The sequence below is a fragment of the Vidua macroura genome, chromosome 6 (genome assembly GCF_024509145.1).
Source record: "Vidua macroura isolate BioBank_ID:100142 chromosome 6, ASM2450914v1, whole genome shotgun sequence".
Classification (NCBI taxonomy): Eukaryota; Metazoa; Chordata; class Aves; order Passeriformes; family Viduidae; genus Vidua; species Vidua macroura.
Window position 1 is genome coordinate 57,273,827 of NC_071576.1, and position 19,694 is coordinate 57,293,520.

A 19,694-nucleotide genomic window follows, 5' to 3' on the forward strand; every position below is an offset into this window, starting at 1 on the left:
AAGGAGCTTGGGCAGAAATTATTCCATTATCCAGCTTTAAAAAAATCATGGAAAACTTCACTTCCATGTGCCAAGAATCAGCGGCTCCACTCTGTGCAATGCCTCAAGCAAAGGGATTCCATCAAAGTCAAGGGCTGGAGCTTCCAGTGTGGAATTACAACCTCTGCTCCAGATGTGTCTCGACCTCCAGCTGCTGTTGTTGGGTTCTGGCTGAGGAATTGTTACTGCTCAGGAATTGCGGGGGCTGCTGGATTTATGGGGGCACAGGGTCGTGCTTCAGGGGGGAAGAGAGAGAAAATAAGAGAAGGAAAGTAAGAGAAAAATACCAGAAAGGAGAGAGAAGCAAAAGGAGGAGAGAAAAAATGAAAAGAGAGGGGAAAGAGAAGGAAAAGTGGGGGGAAGAGAAAAGGAAAGGGGGAAAAGAGAAAAGAAGTGCAAAAAGAAAAGAGAGAAGGGATGGAAAAAAGAGTGGGGAGGAAAAATGGGAAAAGGAAAGAAAAAGGAAGACAAGAAAGAGAGAGGAAGGAAATGGAATTAGAAAGGAAGGCCGCGGTGCCCCGGAGCGCCGCCCATGGCCCCGTTCCCGTTCCCGTTCCCGTTCCGCGCCCGGTGCCGCTTCCCGCGCTCCCCTTTAAGGCGCCGCCGGGGCGGGGCGGCGCCTGCGCGGGAGCGGTCACGTGAGGCGGCGGCGGGAGCGCCCGAACGGCCGGAGCGGGGCCGCGGTGAGGGACGGGAACGGGAACGGGCACGGGAATGGGCACGGGCACGGGCACGGGCACGGGGATGGGAACGGGCACGGGGTGGGATGGGCTGAGGCGGGCGGGACGGGCCCGGGGCCGCCGGACCTCTGACGCCTATTGGGGCTCCCCCGGCGCCTCCCCGGTGCGGGGAACGGCTGCGAGAGCCTGAGGGGCGTTGGCGGCGGAGGGGTGGGAAGGCCGTCAGCTGTGGGGAGCCATGAGGGGCGTTAAATAAAGGGCTGGAGTCGAGCAAAACGAGGGAACACGGCATGGAGAGTCCGAGGAGTTTTAGATCGCCGGCGGGCGATGGGAGGTGCTGCTGGCCGGGCTCCCGGTAAGGTTGGGATCGTGGAATGCCGGAATGGCCATGAAGTTCCACCCTCTGCCATGGACAGGGACACCTTCCACTATCTCAGGTTGCTCCAAGCCCCGTCCAACCTGGCCTTAGTCACTTCCAAGGATCCAGGGACAGCCACAGCTTTTCTGTGCCAAAGCCTCAGCACCCTTACAGGGGAAGAATTTCTTCCCAGTATTCAATGTAAATTTTCCCTCTGTCAGTTTGAATCCATCCCCCCTTGTCCTGTTACAATATTCAAATTGTATTCCCTTGTATCCTTCAGTTTCCCATGACAGCTCCTGCCTGCCATCCTGCTCAGCAATCCCAAGGGTGGTGCAGATCCTCTGCAGGGTCTTCCAGCCCTTTCCAAGGTGTTTGTGGCAGTGCCAAGGACAAGCTCTGGGGCACAGCCCCAGCCCCAACATCAGGGGCCAGTTCAGAGGGCTCTTCCAGCTTTAAGAGCTCCATGATTCTGATTCATGTGACCACATAACTTATGGCTAAAAGGGAGCACTGAAATGTCTGGTTCCTTCCAGGGGGTGTCCTGGGCCCTCGCTGCCATGGCCATGCAGATGCAGCTCGAGACCAGTGCAGACACCTCAGCAGAGGAGGAGAGCTTTGGGCCACAGCTCATATCCCGGCTGGAGGTAGGTGAGGAGTTACTTCTGGAGGAAGTTTTCCATAGATGCACTCACTGCTCTTTTTCCTAGAATGGAATCCTGTGATGGTTTGGGTTGGAAGAAACCTTAAAAGCTCATCCCATTCCATTCCCTGCCATGACTAGGGACACCTTTCACTATCCCAGGTTGCTCCCAGCCCCTTCCATCCTGACTTGAGCATTTCCAGGCTCTCCACCAGGGCCTTACCACCTCACCAGGGAAGAACTCCTTACTAATATCCAACCTAAACGTTTTCTTTAAAAGCAAGGTGAAACTTGAAAACTGTTGCTAAATTCTTACTTGTCTACTCTTAAAAAAAAAAAAAAAAACAACCAAAAAAAGCCCCAGAAATACCCAAAAATACCAACAGGTGTCATTTTTCCTCTCTCTCTCTCCCTCCCTCCTTCCCTCCCAGCAATGTGGCATAAATGCCAATGATGTGAAGAAGCTGGAAGAAGCTGGATTTCACACAGTGGAGGCCGTGGCTTATGCACCAAAGAAGGAGCTGCTGAATATTAAAGGGATCAGCGAAGCCAAAGCCGACAAAATCTTGGTAAGGATGTCCTGGAACTTTAACAGAAGATATTCCGTGGGTTTATTTCTGCTGGCTGAAAGCGTTCTGGTGAATTTGGAAGATCTCCAAAGGGCAGTAAGGGGTGATTAGAGGTGTGACATGACTTGTGATGGGAAAAGACAAAATGCACCAGGACAGGACTGAACTGAGCAGGTGGGGGACAAGGGGAGGATATTTCTATAAAACACAAAAAAGGGATGTTGGAGCTTTTTCTTGGAGCAGAATGTCAGTTCTGTTCAGAGGTACCAACTAGGGGAAGGTCTATGAAATGTGCATGGAACGATACAGGCACCTCTCCACAAGGCAGGAAATATTAATTACTGGGGGATTAACGAATGTCATTAACTCGCTTGGCACTGCTCAGTTGGGTTTTCCCCCAGGCTGAGGCAGCCAAATTGGTTCCCATGGGCTTCACCACGGCCACAGAATTCCACCAGCGGCGGTCAGAGATCATCCAGATCACCACTGGCTCCAAAGAGCTGGATAAGCTGCTTCAAGGTCAGCATTTTATTATTTCTCTTTCCTGCTTAAGCTCAGTTATTGGGGTGGGGTTTTCCCATGAGTGGGATCCTTGCACAGAACCATGTAAGGCAAGTCCTAGTTGGATGAAAAACCTCTAGGACTCGTCTTCAATAATTGCCTTTATTTTAGAAGCTGCAGAAATAGCTTTTAGTCCTTTTAGTCGTGATGCAAGATCCAGAGCTGTCCATTTTTGAATGTTTCTGGTTTATTTAAGTCCATGATGCATTTAGGGAAATCAAGACCAGGCATCACCATCTCCCCATTCCTCTGGTAATCCAAAAATGAAAACAAGTAATTTCAGCTCTTCAGCGTCTTCAAAAACACCCGTGAACTTCTTAACCACAGCATGAACAAACATCATGATGGCAAGCAGTTTTCCCTCTTAGCTTTGAAACTTTCAGCCAAATTCAGTGTTTAACTGATTCTCTATAAATGTAGTATTTTATATGTGAGATAGATACATAGATCATACGTGTAGCATGTGACCTTTTAAGTTTGATTAATAATTATTATTGTTATTTTCCCTTCAGGAGGAATAGAAACAGGGTCCATAACAGAATTATTCGGGGAATTCCGTACTGGGAAGACGCAGCTGTGTCACACCCTGGCCGTCACCTGTCAGGTGGGGGGTTCACCTCATTACAATCCAATATTCAGACCCCACAGCCTTGAGATATTTGCTAATTATTAGAGGCTTGGACTTAATTTGATCATTCAATTGACTCCCTAAACTTCGCAGCTCAAAGCTGAGCACCTGTCATCATGTGTAGAGTCATGGAATGCTGGAATGGTTTGGCTGGGAAGGGACGTTAAAGCCCATCCAGTTCCATGGGCAGGACACCTTCCACTAGCCCAGGTTGCTCCAAGCCCCATCCAGCCTGGCCTTGGACACTTCCAGGCATCCAGGGACAGCCACAGCTTCTCTGGGCAACCTGTGCCAAGGCCCTCAGCACCTTCCCAGGGAAGAATTTCTTCCCAATATCTCATTTATCCCTGCCCTGTGTTAGTGGGAAGCGATTCCCCTTTGTGCTGGCACTCCAGGGTGACAGGTACTACAAAAGGAAGGTGTCAGCAGCGATGGGGACCAGGGATCTTTCCTCTCACTTTTCCCAGCTAAATGGGACTTTAATCACAATAACTTGGTATGTTATTTGTTGTATGAGCTCAGTGAGGGCAGATGGCAATATCTGCCCTATTTATGGATGCTTTATTCCCAGTTCATTCCTTTCCTTCTCCTTTAGCTCCCCATAGACCGTGGCGGCGGTGAGGGAAAAGCCATGTACATCGACACGGAGGGGACCTTCCGTCCAGAGCGGCTCCTGGCCGTGGCTGAAAGGTCTGTGAGTGGAAGACAGGAATAGATGGACTCACAACTCTGCTGGAAAATGTTTTCCACAGGTCCTGGAGGTTGATTTGGCAGGTGTTCCCTTTGGGAAGCTCTAGTGTTGCCATTCCTCTCCTGTCCCTGCTGCTCTCTCCCCACAGCTCTCATGTCGTTGTCCCTTGGCACAAGGTGATTTCCCTGTCTTTTGCTACTGGAAGGGACTGGGAGCTTCCCAAGTAGCTGGGACAGGACTAGCTGGATCCTGTTTGCTCTTTCGGAAGGGAATTTGATCTAATCCTGCTGGCTTCTCCTGCCACTAGGACTGCTCCTGTGTTCCTTGTCACCAGGGAATATTTGGCAGCCAAGCGAAGGAGAGGATGATGTTTGCAGCAAGCACAGGTGTATCTGTGCTGGCCATGTACAGAGTGTCCTTGGAATCAGGGAATCATTCAGGTTGGAGGAGCCCTGGGAGATTCCTGTGCCCAACTGTTCTCCCGGTGCTTCCAAGGCCACCACTGTCCCATGTCCCCAAGTGCCACATCCACATGACTTTAGATCCCTCCAGGGATGGAGCTTCCACCACTGCCCGGGGCAGCCTGTGCCAGGGCTGGACAGCCTTTCCTCTAAGAGACTTCCCAATATCCAGCCTAAACCTCCCCTGGTATCACGTGAGGCCATTTCCACTTATCCATTACAAATGGTTCCAATCATTCCATTCTCTTTTCATCACCACGAGTTGCATTTTTTCCATCTGTTTTTATCTCTGCTAGGGATGTGAGTTTTTCTTCCAGTCTTTTGGCAAAGCTCCTGGCTAACTGCTATGGATGAAGTTGTCACTCAAGGTTCATCCCTTTATTTTCCCTGATTTTGCAGGTATGGCCTTTCTGGCAGCGATGTCCTGGACAACGTGGCCTATGCTCGGGGCTTTAACACCGACCACCAGACCCAGCTGCTGTACCAGGCCTCGGCCATGATGGCTGAGTCACGGTAATTACACTGATTTAATGGATTTTGTTCCCACATGGGATTAGCCTTTGGCTTCTCCAGGGAGCCAGTTTGCTCCATGGGCAGTCAGGTGTCAGCAGCACGTCTTGCTGCTGGAATTCTGGGTGCCAGCAACTGGCTCCAGCTGATGTGGCTGCACAAACACAGGGAGTTCATGGTTCCTCAGTGACAGCCTGAGGAGCAAGTTGGAAGCTCAGTTTAGATCTGTGGTTAGAAATGGTGCTGATGATTTCCAAGCTGCCAGGAGAGCTGTGCAGGCAGCTTGGGATTGGAACCGAGACTTAGAGCCCTGCCTGCCCTTTGCCAGGTACGCGCTGCTGATCGTGGACAGTGCCACGGCCCTGTACCGCACGGATTACTCGGGAAGGGGGGAGCTCTCCGCCAGGCAAATGCACCTGGCCAGGTTCCTGCGGATGCTGCTGCGCCTGGCGGACGAGGTGAGCATCCACTGGCCTTTATGTCGTGGGTTGATGCTGGCCAAACACCAGGCACCCACGAAAGCTGCTCACTCACTCAAACCTCCTCTACAACTGGACAGAGAGAAAATGTAATGAAGGGCTTATGAGTTGAGGTAAGGACTGGGAGAAAACACTCATCAATTACCAGCAAGGGAAAAACAGGCTCAGCTTAGAGATTTGAAGTTACTTCATTACTAACAAAATCAGAGAAGGATAATGAGAAGTAAAATAAGCTCTTAAAAAAACAGTTTACCCCCACTTCTCCCTCCTTCCCAGCTCTACCTTCTATGCCAGTGGCACTGTGAGATGGGAATGGGGGTTTCGGTCAGTTCATCCATCCAAGGCTTCTCCCACTGCTGAGGGAGAAAAGTCGTTCCCCTACTGCATCATGGGGTCCCTTCCATAGGGAGACAGTTCTCTACAAACTTCTCTGATGTGGTTCCATCTCACAAGCAGCAGCTCCCTGTGAACTGCTGTAATGTGATTCCATCCCACAGGCAACAGTGCCCTCAAACTGCTGCAGTGTGGGTCACTCTTCCACAGAGTCAGTCCTTCAAGGACAGGCTGCTCCAGCGTGGAAGCAGGGCCCCTCTCCACTGGATCTCCCACTGGATCACAGCCTCCTCCAGGCATCCACCTGCTCCAGCCTGGGCATCTCCTCCACAGGCTGTGGGTGGATCTCTGCATCCCCTGTGGATCCCCACGGGCTGCAGGGAGGATCACCATGGTCCTCACCATGCCCTGCAGAGGAATCTCAACCCTGGCACCTGGAGTGCCTCCTCCCCCTCCTCCTTCACTGCCCTTGGTGTCTGGATGTTCTCATATTCTCACTCCTACTCTTCTCTAGATGGAATTGAAGCTGCACCACAAGTTCTGTTTTGATTTCTTCTTAAATCTGTTATCGCATTGGTGATAACAATTATCACAATGGTGGCGTTACCACCATTTCTAATTGGCCCAGCCTTGACCAGCAGCATGTCCCCCTTGGAGCCATCCTGGAACTGGCTCTGCCAGACATGGTGGAAGCTTCCAGCAGCTTCTCACAGAAGCCACCTCTATGCCCCCCCCCCCCGCTACCAAATCCTGGCTATAGAACCCAATACGATTGCCAAAGTAAAACTCATCGGTTTTCTTACAAACCCCAGCGATTTGGTCACAAGGGCTTAGTCTCCACCTCTGCTCCCATTGGTTTGGAGAGGCTGGATCCCACACTTATGGACACCAGGAGTGCCCCTGTATCCTTTTTCCCTGTTTTTCTGTTCTGATTGTGGGAAATAATTGGGTTTGGGTTGTTTCTCCTGCAGTTTGGTGTGGCCGTCGTCATCACGAACCAGGTGGTGGCACAGGTAGACGGAGCCGCCATGTTTGCTGCAGATCCCAAAAAGCCCATTGGAGGCAATATCATTGCTCATGCTTCCACCACCAGGTGAGACAAGAGGTGGTCATATCCCAGGAGCCTGGGTTGGGAATGTTTTATGGAATTGGCCGAGTAGCTTTTACTGCTGGGGTTCCCAGTCTGTCCATGGCAGGCCCAGCCTGTGCTTCAGCTCAGCGCCACTCTGGGCCCTCAGTCCGCAGGGAAATGAACATCTCGGGCAGTTCCTACAGCTCTGTTTGCTCCTTTATGGATTGGGATGATTTTCTGGGAGTAGGCTGGCCATCCTGACCTGTTTCCTTCCCTCTCCCTGTCAGGCTGTACCTGCGGAAAGGCCGAGGTGAGACCAGGATCTGTAAAATCTACGACTCTCCGTGTCTTCCTGAGGCTGAAGCCATGTTTGCTATCAATGCCGACGGAGTGGGAGATGCTAAAGACTGAAAACTCCTTTTCCTGCCCTGAATCCCAAGACTCTGTGTCTGTAAGAGGCTCCTTTCCTGGTGGCACCTTAGGGATACTTCCCAAGGCAGCGGGCAGAGGAAGCTGTGGCGTGTCAGCGTGGGAACCGTCGGGACACACGGAGCTCGGCCGCGGCTGTTGGAAGAGATCTCCCTCCGGGCTGCAGGCACAGATGAGCTCCGTGTGCTTCCTCAGCAGCATTCCCAGAGGACCATACCCTGCGTGTTTCCCTGGATCCCACCATGGACACGCTGCAGCAGAATCTTGGTGGCCACAGTTGGGAATTGGAAGCAAAGCTGAAGGGTTTGTCCATTAAGAGAAGTGGTGATTTATAACCCAAAGCACAGTGGGGTATTCCACACGAGGATTTGGGATTGGTGATGGTCCCAATCCATCATCTTTCTGTTCATTTTCTTTTGAATGCTGCAGCCTGCTGGGCTGGGGGAGCTGTTCCTTTACATTTCTGTTTAATTTTCTGTATTCTGTTAATTCTCTGGAAATCTGCTTTTAATAAAAAGGCTCCTGAGGATATTGATGATGTCCCAGGTTCCTGGGATTCACAGGTGTGTGTTCAGCCCAAGGATTGTTCTGGCTGGCAGAAGCTGCACCAGTCTCTCAGGAATCTCAGTCTGGGTTTGTTTTTTCTCCCAATTCTCCACAGTTTGGGGGTGCAGTGCAGCGCTGCCCTGTGGATCTTCTGGAAGAGTTTTGGGGTTAAAAAGATTCTTTTCTATCCTGCAGTTTTTCCTCTAGAACTTGATTAAAAAGAATAATGTGTTGATGTGATCTTAATTGGCTTATTTGCATTGGTTAATTAAAGCAGATCATTGAGAAGGGGCTTGAGCACCCCTTGGCTGGAGCTGGCAGTTCTTCTTCATTGTCTCTTCATTCTTTGAATTTATTTTAATTATTTCTTAAGCAATGGCTGCAATTAAGATACACAGTGAGGAGAACAGCATTGCTGCCCTGCTGGATTGGGAAATCCAAGTGCAATTCCTTGGAGAGATTGAGGGGATGGGGAGCTGAGCCTCAGGCTGGGTTTTTGGCAGCAGGAATTGGGTGAGGAGGGGAGAGGGGAGATCCCCCAAAACTGGTTAAAGCCAATTCTGCTGGGTTTGGGTGCCCTCACCCCAGAAAGGATCCTGGTTAAAGGGGACTTGAGGAAGCAGCGGGATGTGCTGGGGGGGCTGTGCTGGAACCCCCAGCCCCTGGCCAGGGATGGTGGGCAGTGCCAGGTTCACAGGGACACTACGGAGGGGCTGTGCTGGGATCCCCAAATTCCAGCCAGGAGTGCTGGGAAGTGTCAGCTCCATGGGGACACTGTAGAACGGGTGTGCTGGGATCTCCCAAATTCCAGCCAGGAGTTCTGGGAAGTGTCAGCTCCATGGGGACACCGTAGAAAGGGTGTGCTGGGTTCCCCCAAATTCCAGCCAGGAGTGCTGGGCGCTGCCAGACCTTCAGGACACTGCCTGATCCAGAGAGATTTCCCATTATGTTCTCTCGTGCTCAGCACCTGGCATTTCACTGGAGTCCCACAGGCTGAAAATCCCACACAAACAGCTGGAATCGAGGCCGATCGATCACACAGAAGCCAGTCCGGGAGAGGAAATGAGCTGTTCCACAGGTGTATTTTTCCCAATGTGTTTTTATTTAAAGCAGAACATTGCCCGCCCCTTCCACCTACCTCAATCCCATATCCTTTATTTTTGGGGTTTCTCTATGAGAATTATCTGCCTACGCTGGATAAAAAAATTCCAAAAAAATTCCGAAAATATTCCTCCGGTGCTGCGGGGACCAGCGGGCTTTGCGGGGGTTCCGGGGCCGTGGCGGGACCGCGCCCGGAGCCCCGGCGGGGCCGCAGCCGGAGCGGGAGCGGCCGCGCCGGGCTCCGCCCCAGCGCCCGTCCCGGAGCGGCTCCTCCCGCCCGCGGCGAGCCCGATCCCCATCCCAGCCCCAGTCCCGCCCGGTCCTCCGGCCCCGCGAGCCCCAGCGGCCACGGGCGGGACCCGGACCCGGAGCCCCGGTGCCAGCGCCGGGAGCAGCCCCGGCTCGGCCCAGCTGTGAGGGGCGGGGCCGCGAGCGATGGCCCCGCCCCCATCGCGAGCAGGGCGGGGCTCCGTGGGGCGGGGCCGGTTCCAGGGGCGGGGCCGGCCCGGCTCAGGTGCGCGGGGCTCCAGCGCGGCTGCGCGGGGCGGGGCCGAGGTCATTTAATGCCCGGAAATCGCCTCCGGCGCCATTTGCTCACTCAGAGCACGGTGCGGGCGGCTGCTCCCTGTCCGCGCTCCCCAGGAGGGGCGCGGGGCCTTCGGTCTCCCCTCATGTCCCATCCTTTACCCCTCCTTCCTTCTCCCCGTGCTGCCCTGCTTTCTTCTCCTTTCCCCTCTCTTCTCTCTCTCCCCCAAACCCTCCCCGCCTTTCTCCCAAACCTCCCCACACTCCTTCCTCTCCTGTCCCTACCCCGTTAATTCCTTTATTCCCCTTCTCTCCCTCCTCTGTCCGCGTTTCTTCTCCTCCCTTCCAGGCCTGTCCCTTCTCCTCCCGCTTTCATCCGCACCCCGATCCCCCTTCTCTGCCCCTCCTCATCTCCTCCATATCTCTTCTCTCCCCGTCCTCCCCTCTCCCCTCCCCGCAGCCGCGGGGCTCGGGGCGCCGGAGAATAAAGCCCAGAGGGCCGGAGCCCGGCGCCCCCCGCCCCCGCTGGGAGCCCCCAAACCGGGCGGTTCTCAAGGACCGCCCGACACCGCCGGGGGTCCGGCTTTGCCCACGTCACAGTGGGGGCTCCCCGGCGGGGTCGGGGTTGGGGGTGAGGGAGGGACCCCTCCTCCGGAGGGGGTCCTGGGAGGGGGGTGGTGGGGCTGGGGTGGGTCAGGGAGGGCCCCCTCCTCAGGAGGGGGTCCGAGGGGGTTGGGGTGGGTTAGGGAGGGAGGGAGGGGGGTCGGGCCCCCTCCGGAGGAGGGGGTCCCGGGGGGGGGTCGGGGTGGGCCCCCTCCGGAGGAGGGGGTCCGGGGGAGGGGGGCAGGGCGGAGGGGGCACTCCTCCCTCCAGTCCCTGCCCCCTCCCCCGGGTCCCCTCCTCCGGACGGGGCTCAGCCCGGCCCCCTCCCCGGGACCCCCTCCTCCGGACCGGGGCCCGGGGGAGGGAGGGGGGGGACGGGTGGGGTGGGGGGGAAGCAGAGGGGGTCACGTCACTCTGCAGCGTGAGCACACACAGAGATCACCCGACAAACAAACGGCCCCTCCCGTTCTGCCCCCTCCCACCCCATCCGCCCCCTCCCTCCCCCGGGGGCCGGGATGAGCCCCGTCCGGAGGAGGGGACCCGGGGGAGGGGGCGGGGACTGGAGGGAGGAGTGCCCCCCTCCGCCCTGCCCCCCTCCCCCGGACCCCCTCCTCCGGAGGGGGCCCACCCCGACCCCCCCCCGGGACCCCCTCCTCCGGAGGGGGCCCTCCCCCCGAACCCCCCGCCCCCCCTCCTCCGGAGGGGCCCTCCCTGACCCACCCAACCCCTGCCCCCCAAACCCTCTCCCGCCCCGGGAACCCCCAGTGTGATGTAGGGAAAGCCGGAGCCCCGGCGGTGTCGGGCGGTGTGTTTGACCGGTGTGGGGGGACCCGCCGAGCGGGCCCGGCCCCGTGTGGGGCTCCAGGGACAGCGAGGGGCGCCGGGCTCCGGCCCTCTGGGCTTTATTTTCCAGCGCCCCGAGCCCCGCGGCTGCGGGGGAAAGACGGAGAGGATGGAGGACGGGAATAGGGGGGCAGAGGGGGTGGTCAGCGGGGAGTCAAGGACGGAGGGCAGGTGGGGGGGCTCGGGGTGTACCGGGCCGTAGGGAGAGGGGACAGGGGAGGTGGGCTGGGAAGGAAGGAAGGGTAGAGAACGGGGTGAGAGGAATGAAGGCAGACTGGGGGGAAGGTGGGGGGAGAAGGTAGCACGGAAAGGGGGCAGGGGGAGCCGAGGTGGAGGAAAAACCTGGAAGGAGGAGGGGTAGAGTGGAGGCGTAGAGTTGGGTTTGGGGTGTGCAGGGTGAGGGGAAAGGGGAGTAGGAGGGGACCGGGCTGGGCCGGGGGGAGAGGGAGGGGAGGGGGGGGAGGGTGTAGGGGGTGGGGGAGGGGAGGAAGGGCGGGGGTAAAGGAGAGTTATAGAGAAAGCGAAGCATAGAAGAAAATAAGTAAATAGGAAGAGAAATAAAGAGCCCAACCCAATCACAACTCTCCTCACCGAGCACCGAGGGGGCAAATGGCTCCTGGGCCGACTCCCGGGGCTTAAATCCCCTCGGCCCCGCCCCGCGCAGCCGCTCTGGGGCCCGCGCACCTGAGCCGGGCCCGCCCCTCACACCTGAGCCGGGCCCGCCCCTCACACCTGAGCCGGCCCCGCCCGCGCCCGTAAATCCCGGCGGATTCGCGCCCGCTCCGCTTTGTGCGGTGGATGCTCATCCCGGGACGCGGCGGAGATGTCGCTGGGAGCGCTGTGTGGAGATTTGGACCAGGGGCTGCTCCCGGCGCTACGCTCGAGGGGCTGAGGTGGAAACGGGACCCGGGCTTGGAGATTCGGGTCCGGGTCCTGTCGGTGTCTTCTGGGTGTCCCGGGGCGAGTGGGCTGCGGGTCCTGGAGCCGCAAGACCGGGGCGGGACTGGGGCAGGGATCGGGACAGGCATCGCCGCGGGAAGGAGGAGCCGCTCCGGGACGGTCGCTGCGGCCGAGCCCGGCGCTGCCGCTCCTGCTTCGACTGCGGTTGCAGCCGGCACGGGGCTGGGGCCCCGCCGGTGCTCCGGGCAGGTCCCGCTGCGGCCGCGGGGAGCCGCGGCTGTGCCGGTGCCGGGCCCGGCAGGAGAGCGGCGCTTTCCCGGAGCAGGCGCTGGATCGCGGCTGGAAGCGGGCGGGGCGCGGGGACCGCCCGTGCCGGCCCCGGGACCCCTCAGAGGCCGCCGCTCCCTCAGCGCCGCCCCCTGGCGGACACGGAGCGGGGCTGCGAGTGCGGCGGCCCCCGGTGCGCGCTCCCGGAGCCCCCGGTGCGGCTCCCGCCCGCGGCCCCGCGGAACGAGCGGGGCTGCATCGCCGCGGGCCGGAGGAGCCCATCTGGGCCGGGCGCTGGGGCCGAGCCCGGCGCTGCCGCTCCTGCTCCGGCTGTGCCCGGTGCGGGTCGGGGCCCCGCCGGGGCTCGGTTCTGCTCGAGCCGCTCATCCGACACCTGCCAGGTGAGACCTGATGCTCTCCTTCCTCCCCCCACTTTCCCTGTGGTTCGCACTCTCCAATGCAAAACAATTGTACGTTTAAAAAAATAGTGAAAACTGTTTATTTCTAGAGCACAGGATCTTCTGAGTTAGAAAGAGCCACGAGGATCATCGGGTCTCATGATGATAAGTGACTGGCCCATGCGGGCATTAAACTCGGAATCCTGCCCTTCTCAGCACCCTGCTCCAAGCACCTGAGCCAGTCTCAGGGTCAGGAGGAAGGTCCTGCCTGGGATGGGAATTCCTATGCAAATCAGCAAATTTTCTGTTAATGCTGCTTTACACACCAGGCTCTGGAATAGCTCTAGGGCAGAACTGGCTGGCAGCTGACATGACACCACAAAACTCTTCCCATAACCCTGATTTCCTACCTTTAACAGCATCTCCCTAACAGCTGTAAAATAGCCCAAGGAACAGCTGGCATTGCCTGGGAATGTCGGCACGTTGGGTTTGCAGAGGAGCTCAGACAGCAATTCCTGGTGCCCAGCTCCTGGAGCTCCCACACACCCAGCCACCCCAATCCCTTCCCTTCCAGCCTGGGGACAGCCTCCAGCAGCAGCGTTAAAGCCAAGGGAATTTCCCTCACAGAAATTCAATCCCAAGCAATGCCCTCGGAGATGCCGTAAAATAAAAGGTTAGAGTTGGATGAAGTGTTGTTTGAATGAAGTTTGGAGTTTTTCAGGGAGCCAGCTGGAACTGCAGAACTGAGGGGAGGCTTTCACAGGGGGGTCACAGTGCAGGTGCCCTGAAGGCAGGGCTGTGCATCCCTTTCCTCAGGGAAAAGAACTCCCAGAGGCCACTCCCGAGGCTCTGGAATGAGCTCGGCTTCTGCAGGGAGAGATGTCCTCCCCTGGGCACAGGGGCTGCCTCAGCACGGCCGGGAGCGCGTCCGGCCACCGCCCTCTGCTGCTTTCAAACATCACCTGGAGCCCGAGCTCAGCGGGGTGGAACCCACTGAGTTCCAGGGAACTCTGTCAGCTGCCCCCAGGGACACGGGTGGGGCTGGGGGATGAATAAATAGCAAAGGGTTATAAATAGGAAATGCTCTGGAATATCAACCTGTCCTTGTCCTGATCCCACTGAACTTCCTTGAAACCTCTGCTGGTTCCTGGCACAGCTGGAGTTAGATAGGCAGCTCTGTGTGGGAATATCCATGCTGCATGAGGCACTGTGACATTATTCCAGCAGGAATTCAGCAGGGAATTCAGGCTATAGCTCTAATTCATCTAAACAGCAAAGCTGAACCCCAAATGTGGGCACCACACAGGGAACAATCTTTGTGCTGCCCTGCCAGCCAAAGCCCTGGGCTGGGAAATTTCAGCAGCCAAATGTATGGAATGATCTAAATCCCAGCAACCAGCATTTTGCCCTCCATATATTACCTATTTTTAAAACTGAAAACCACACAGGTTTTGTCTGTCTCATCAACTAAATGTTCATTCTGCCCCCTACAAATTATATCAGATATCTTCTCCAAAATAATTCTACAGATTATTTCAAGTTTTACCCCCAAAGCCTTTCCTCAAATAAGTCAACTACTAGTTGTCTTATTTTTACCTCAAAATACTAATACTCCATCCTGGAGAAAATACTGATTTCTACAGCCAAAATTTTAATTACCTGTCCATAAGTGATTACCTCAGTTTACCTCATTATGATCATTCTCTTCCCTGGGGAATATTTCACACTCCCTCAACAAATACTCCCTGTCTGTCCCTTTCTGATTTCCTCACTTTTTACAAGAAAGCATTCTTTCTCTACTCTGGAGATGACCACAAGATTTACCCTAATATTTTTCCCTACCTATCCACTCCCTATTTCCTCATTTCCGCCTCAATATTTCCCTTCTTTACCCTGTGGATGCTTTCAGTTCCCCCCCTCCCAGTAATTTCCCTACCTGTCCATAACTGATTACCTCGTTTACCCCGTGAAGTGCATCCCCTGTGCTATAGATCACCTCAGATTTTACCCCTGAAATTTTCCCTACCTCTCCACTGCTCAGTACCTATTTTTTACCTCCAAATACTCATTTTTTACTGTGGAGATTCCCTCAAGTTTTACTCCTCAAATTTACCCATCTGTCCACAGCAATTTTACCTCAGGATGTTCCTGCTCTTTCCAAAAGATAATCTCACATTCTACCCCCTCAATTTTACCTACCTGCCCAGTACTGATTACCTAATTTTTACCTCAAAATATAAATTTTTTTCACTCACAGATTAACTCAAATTTTATTACCAAATTGCCTATTTTGTCCCCTGTATACTAACTAGGTTTTAAAACCAAAACCACACAAGTTATGTCTGTCTTATCCCTGAATTCTGTCCCCTACACATCACATCAGTTTTTCTCAAAAACATACAACCTTCTTACATATTAGCTCAGGGTTTGCCCCCCAAATTCTCCCTAGCTGGTCCACTCCTGGTCACCTAATTTCTACCTCAATATGTTCATTATCTGCCCTACAAATCTTCCCCAGTTTTACCCCCAAAATTTCTTTGCCTACCCCCAGTGACTGCCTCAGTTCATGTCAGTGTTCACTCTCTCCCTAGAGATTTACTCCAGTTTTACTCCCAGAATTTTCCTTACCTGTCCCAAATTTATTACCTCATTTTTACCTTAAAATATTTATTCTCAACCTTTAGATTATTTTATTATTCCTCTATGTGTCCACTACTGATCCCCTCATTTTCCCTTCACCATGTAGCTTCTCTCATGATTTACCCCCCAAATTTATCTGTCTACTATACTGATGACCTCATTTTTACCTCAAAATGTGAATTCCCTGCCCTACAGATTATTCCATATTATTTTTGCCCCTCAAAATTTCCCCATCTGCCCACAACTGATTCCCTCACATTATCTCAGTATCTTCATGTTCTCCTCTAGATATTAGCTCAGATTTAGCCCCAGATTTTCCCTACATGCTCAGTACTCATCACCTCATTTTTCCCTCAAAGTCTTCCCTCAAAATCTTGAGATTTTGTCAAGTTTTGCCACCAAAATTTTCCTTTACTTCCTAAAAATGAGTACCACTCATTTTCCCACTTTCCTAAAAATTAGTACCTCAATTTTACTCCAATATATTTATTCTGTCCCCTACAGATTACATTGAGTTTTACTCCCAAAATTTTCCTTGTGGTACAACATTGATTAGCTCTTTTCTACTATAAAAATCTGTATTCTCTCCCCTAAACATCACCTCAGCTTTTCCCTCAAGTGTGTCACCTTGCTCTCCTTGACATCCCCTCACGTTTTCCTACACAAACAGTTCTTGTGTCCCCTCTCAACTGCCCCAGGTTTTCAGCTACAAATGTCACCTCTGTCCCCTCTGAGTTATCCCAGGTTTTCCCAGTTAGGAGCTGCAAGGAATTCAGGCAGGGCAAATGACAGCAGGGAACAGCTGTAAATTCAAAGGCAGAAAGAAAAGATCTGCCAGCAAAGGGGGAAGGTTTCAGAAAACATTTGTGCAACGAATAATTAATAATTATTAATTGCCCAGTGACAAGAACATGAACTCACAACCATTAAGACCTGGCAGTCCCTTGCAGTGAGACCTCAGCACACATCCAGAGGCAATTCCAGCATCTGAAAGAAAGAAAGGAAGAAGAAAAAGGTGATTTCTTCTCTTTCAAAGTTATTTCAAGTTCCCAGACCCAAACCAACCTTTACCCTTGATTTTGGCTGGGTGAATCCTGAGCAGTGGGCACAGGTCCTGTCATTCCTGCTGATGGGAGTGATCCTTTCTGGGGAAATCAGCTGATTTCCAAAGTTCACTGCCTGCCCCATGCCTGATCTGCGCAGGAGAAAACCTCTTCCATGAAGGGATTTTGCTCCATCCAATCCCATCTGCCCAGGCTGCTCCATGTGGATGTTGCCAGGCTGGGGCAGCGCAGGCAGATGCAGCTCTCAGCTCTCTCTGCTCCAAACACAGCTCTGGGCTCCTTTGCAAACTCCTCTGCTCTGAGGTTTTCTCCAGGAGAACTCAAGGAATGGCTCATGGCAGGGTGGAGATTAAGTTATCACAGAGGGCAGTAAAGGATAAATATTCCTGTAAGAGCCTTTGGATCTGCTGGGCTGAATTGGGAAGGGGACATTCATTTTGCAGTGCAAATGCACAACAAGCTCCAACAAAAGCAAATCCTGACAGGTGGGGTCTGAAAGCACCACTTGGACAAACCTCATTGTCATTCTTCCTTTCAGGCACCTTTGCAATCAAACTCTGAAGCTGACAAGCCCAAAAGCTCTGGAGTCTGTCTGCTCTGGAACAAAAGGATACTCCCAGGGATGAGGCACATTCCCAGCAAACGCTCCCAACACGGCACAGGGGCACCACTGGAGCTCGTGTTGGGGCTGGGAAGGGCTGCCAGGAGGACACAGCCCCCAGCTGGGGTGGCAGTGGCAGTGACAGCAGCAAATTCCCACAGCCTGATGGCACAGCAGAGGGACAAAGGCCAGCAATGGCCACGGGAGCTGCAGGTTTCATTCTGCTCCCTGCGCTGCCGCATCCCGGCAGGAAATCTCCAGGGGGGACAGAAACTCCCTGGGTGCACAAAGTGCAGCATCTGTGCCCCTGATCCTGCTGAAACTCAGCGTGTGGGGCCAACCCCCCAAGGTAAACACTGCCCTGCCTGCATCAGCCTCAGCCACTGCCCCAGTTCTCAGCTCCCACTGCTCCGGGGCTGCCCCACATTCCTGACCAGGAGCCAAAGGCCCCTTTGGACAGGGCTCTCTCTGTGTCTCAGGCCTTGGGGACTGCAGGGACCAGGGCAAGGACAGCCTGAAACCAGGGCAGATCCCTCTGGGGACAAGTGGGGACTCACCCCACACCACGGGCAGGACCAGGGGCCCTCCAGTGCAGGCTGGAGCCCGTTGGGTTTGGCTGCTCAAACACCAAAGCTTTGGGCAGAGATGGGATGAGTTAAGTGGTTTTTCCTGTCCTGAAAGGGAGGAGAAAATGGAAATTAGGTCCACTCTGGAAGTCAAAGGCCCCTGGCTTTCCTATTTCTGTTCTGATTGCCCATTATGGGGTTCTAGCCATAAAAAATGAGAGGTGACACCAAATTAAAGTGCCCCTTGTCAACATTTTTTCCCTACTTTTTTCATACATAAAAAGATGCCCATTTTTCTTATTGCATTCTTTGCCTAATTTTAACAGAACCATTTTCACTCCAGGCCCCACTTGTGAGCTCCCAAATCCTTTGCCATTGGACTTTGGACAAAGGAAGAGAAGGATCTGTTCCACATGGGCATCATCTGACAGGGAACAGCCCCTGTGCCAACCCCAGCCTGGGCTGAGCACACTGCCTCCCTCCCTCCTTCTGGATCCTGGCTCCACTCCAGTCTGAGTTTTCCACCATTTTCCATTCCTAGAAACAGGGAATTGTCCTGGTCAGGGTGTAAGACCTTAAACTGCACATTGATCTGGGGGGGCTGTGACTGGGATTCCAGCAGGGAATTCATGGTGTTACAAATAAAAACCATTCCAGGGAGCAGCACTGACAAGGTTGGGAGCTGCTGCTTCACCACACGGTGTCAGCAACAGAGAGAAAACAAAAAATGTGTATCCAAAACCAGGGATAAAATGATTCCTCCTGCTTTTAGTGGGACCAGGGCTAATTCTGCCCTGGAGTGACAAAGGACTTCTCCCTCAGACCCCCTGAGACCCCTCAAAAAGCCAAAGTGCAGCAGGGAAGGGAGGAAGGAAGGAAAGGCACCTCTGCCTCACCTGCTGGGAACAGCACAGGTCCTGCTGCTCCTGGGGACTGGGAATGTGTCCAGAGCCAAAAGCTCCTTCCCAGGCTGGAGGGGTTTCCCTAAAGCACCACCTCTGGGAAGCAAAGGGCTATGGAAGACATGGAGTGAGAATTTACAATAACAGTAACAGTAATAATAGTAACAATGATATCGATAACAATAATAATAATAACTATAATCATAAGGAAGAGCAGCAAAGGGAGCAACAGTAATTACAAGGGAGCAGGGAGGATGCTGAGCTTTAAACGAGGTTTGAGTGAGGCAGCTTCTCCTGGGCTCTCTGAAGCACAGCTCCAGGTCTGGGATTCCAGGAGCAGGGCAAACTCCCACTGTCCAGTCCCTGGATTTGCCTCCTGCCAGCACTGGGCACCTTGGGCATGCTTAGCTCGAGTGCTCCAGTGCTGCTGCCTCGAGGGATTGGGAAAATGGGCATTAAACCCCTTCCCACAGGGCTGGCTCTGAGCTCTGGCTGGGGAAAGCATTGGGCACCTCTGGCATTTCAATGGAATCAGTTTCCATCATTCTAAAGTTACCCTGAATAAACCAGGGCACATAAATAAACCTTTCCATAAAGACAGCCCCAGGGAATGCACAATCATTCCTATGCCTGGTCAAACAAACCAGCAGCCAGTTTTTGGGGAAAGACTCCAGACTCTTGTCTCCCTCCCTGGCTGTAAAACACTTGCAGAGGCTTTGGAGTTCATACAAGCTTGTCAGGATTTGGATATTTCATTTAAATTCCATTCATATACTAAGGAATTTGAAGTGTCCTGAAGGCATCTCTAATTTTAAGCCCACCGATGAATTTGAATGTTCTTTAGTTAGGAACAGCCTGCTTCTCTGGGCATCTTCATTTGGGAGATAAAATAAATGCGGACAAGAGTTTGGAATGCAGCTTCCAAGTCAAGTTCCCTGCTAGGAAATGACTCCAGCTCTAGGAAGCTACTGTGACACAGATCAGTCAGAGGAACCTCTTGAAGAGAAACGCACACTCCACAGCACCAGAACAATCCCATTTCTGATTTTACCTGGTCTCCAGGTGCTCTGCCAGAGCTCCCACCAGCCGCTCGCATTCCCAGACAAGCCCGGGCAGCACAGTGTCCATGAGGCCGAGGGGTCAGACGTGTTCTTTGCTGCAGAACCGGAAAGCAGGAGTTTTTCAGATGCGCTTTGCGGTCCCTTCTGAAGCAAATCCGGTTCCAGAAACATCTTCCCGCTAGCCCAGAACTCGCCCCTCCCGCCTTTCGGCCCCCTCAGGGCGG

At 54.0% G+C, this 19,694-nt stretch overlaps 2 protein-coding genes and 1 long non-coding RNA gene across 6 annotated transcripts; 2 read left to right on the forward strand and 1 right to left on the reverse strand.

The window, feature by feature from the left end:
* Positions 1-642: 642 nt before the first annotated feature.
* RAD51 (RAD51 recombinase) lies at positions 643-8,419 on the forward strand. 4 transcript variants are annotated; one of them, XM_053979977.1, is made up of 10 exons: positions 643-722; positions 1,614-1,724; positions 2,152-2,289; positions 2,691-2,808; positions 3,363-3,454; positions 4,074-4,168; positions 5,030-5,143; positions 5,469-5,598; positions 6,924-7,045; positions 7,312-8,419. In XM_053979977.1, the coding sequence occupies exons 2-10, from the start codon at positions 1,638-1,640 to the stop codon at positions 7,433-7,435; spliced, it is 1,020 nt and encodes a 339-aa protein (XP_053835952.1). In that variant the 5' UTR covers positions 643-722; positions 1,614-1,637; the 3' UTR covers positions 7,436-8,419. The 4 variants fall into 4 exon arrangements, with proteins under 4 accessions (XP_053835952.1, XP_053835954.1, XP_053835951.1 ...); XM_053979979.1 differs by lacking the exon at positions 643-722 and adding an exon at positions 860-882; XM_053979976.1 differs by lacking the exon at positions 643-722 and adding an exon at positions 929-1,278.
* Positions 8,420-11,797: 3,378 nt separating this feature from the next.
* LOC128809044 (translation initiation factor IF-2-like) lies at positions 11,798-12,625 on the reverse strand. The gene has a single exon (XM_053980737.1). The coding sequence runs from the start codon at positions 12,623-12,625 to the stop codon at positions 11,798-11,800; it is 828 nt and encodes a 275-aa protein (XP_053836712.1).
* A 572-nt stretch (positions 12,626-13,197) lies between these two features.
* LOC128808651 (uncharacterized) lies at positions 13,198-17,893 on the forward strand. Its single transcript, XR_008437508.1, has 3 exons — positions 13,198-13,309; positions 16,178-16,291; positions 16,879-17,893. It is a non-coding gene; the product is annotated as an uncharacterized LOC128808651 (long non-coding RNA).
* The last annotated feature ends 1,801 nt before the right edge of the window (positions 17,894-19,694 follow it).

Excerpts from the sequence above, each read along its gene's own strand:
- LOC128809044 (XM_053980737.1), bottom strand. The coding sequence starts at position 12,625 with ATGAGCGGCTCGAGCAGAACCGAGCCCCGGCGGGGCCCCGACCCGCAC.
- RAD51 (XM_053979977.1), top strand. The coding sequence starts at position 1,638 with ATGGCCATGCAGATGCAGCTCGAGACCAGTGCAGACACCTCAGCAGAG. Across the intron at positions 1,725-2,151 it reads AGCTCATATCCCGGCTGGAG|CAATGTGGCATAAATGCCAA; the intron begins GTAGGTGAGGAG and ends CTTCCCTCCCAG. Across the intron at positions 2,290-2,690 it reads CCAAAGCCGACAAAATCTTG|GCTGAGGCAGCCAAATTGGT; the intron begins GTAAGGATGTCC and ends GTTTTCCCCCAG.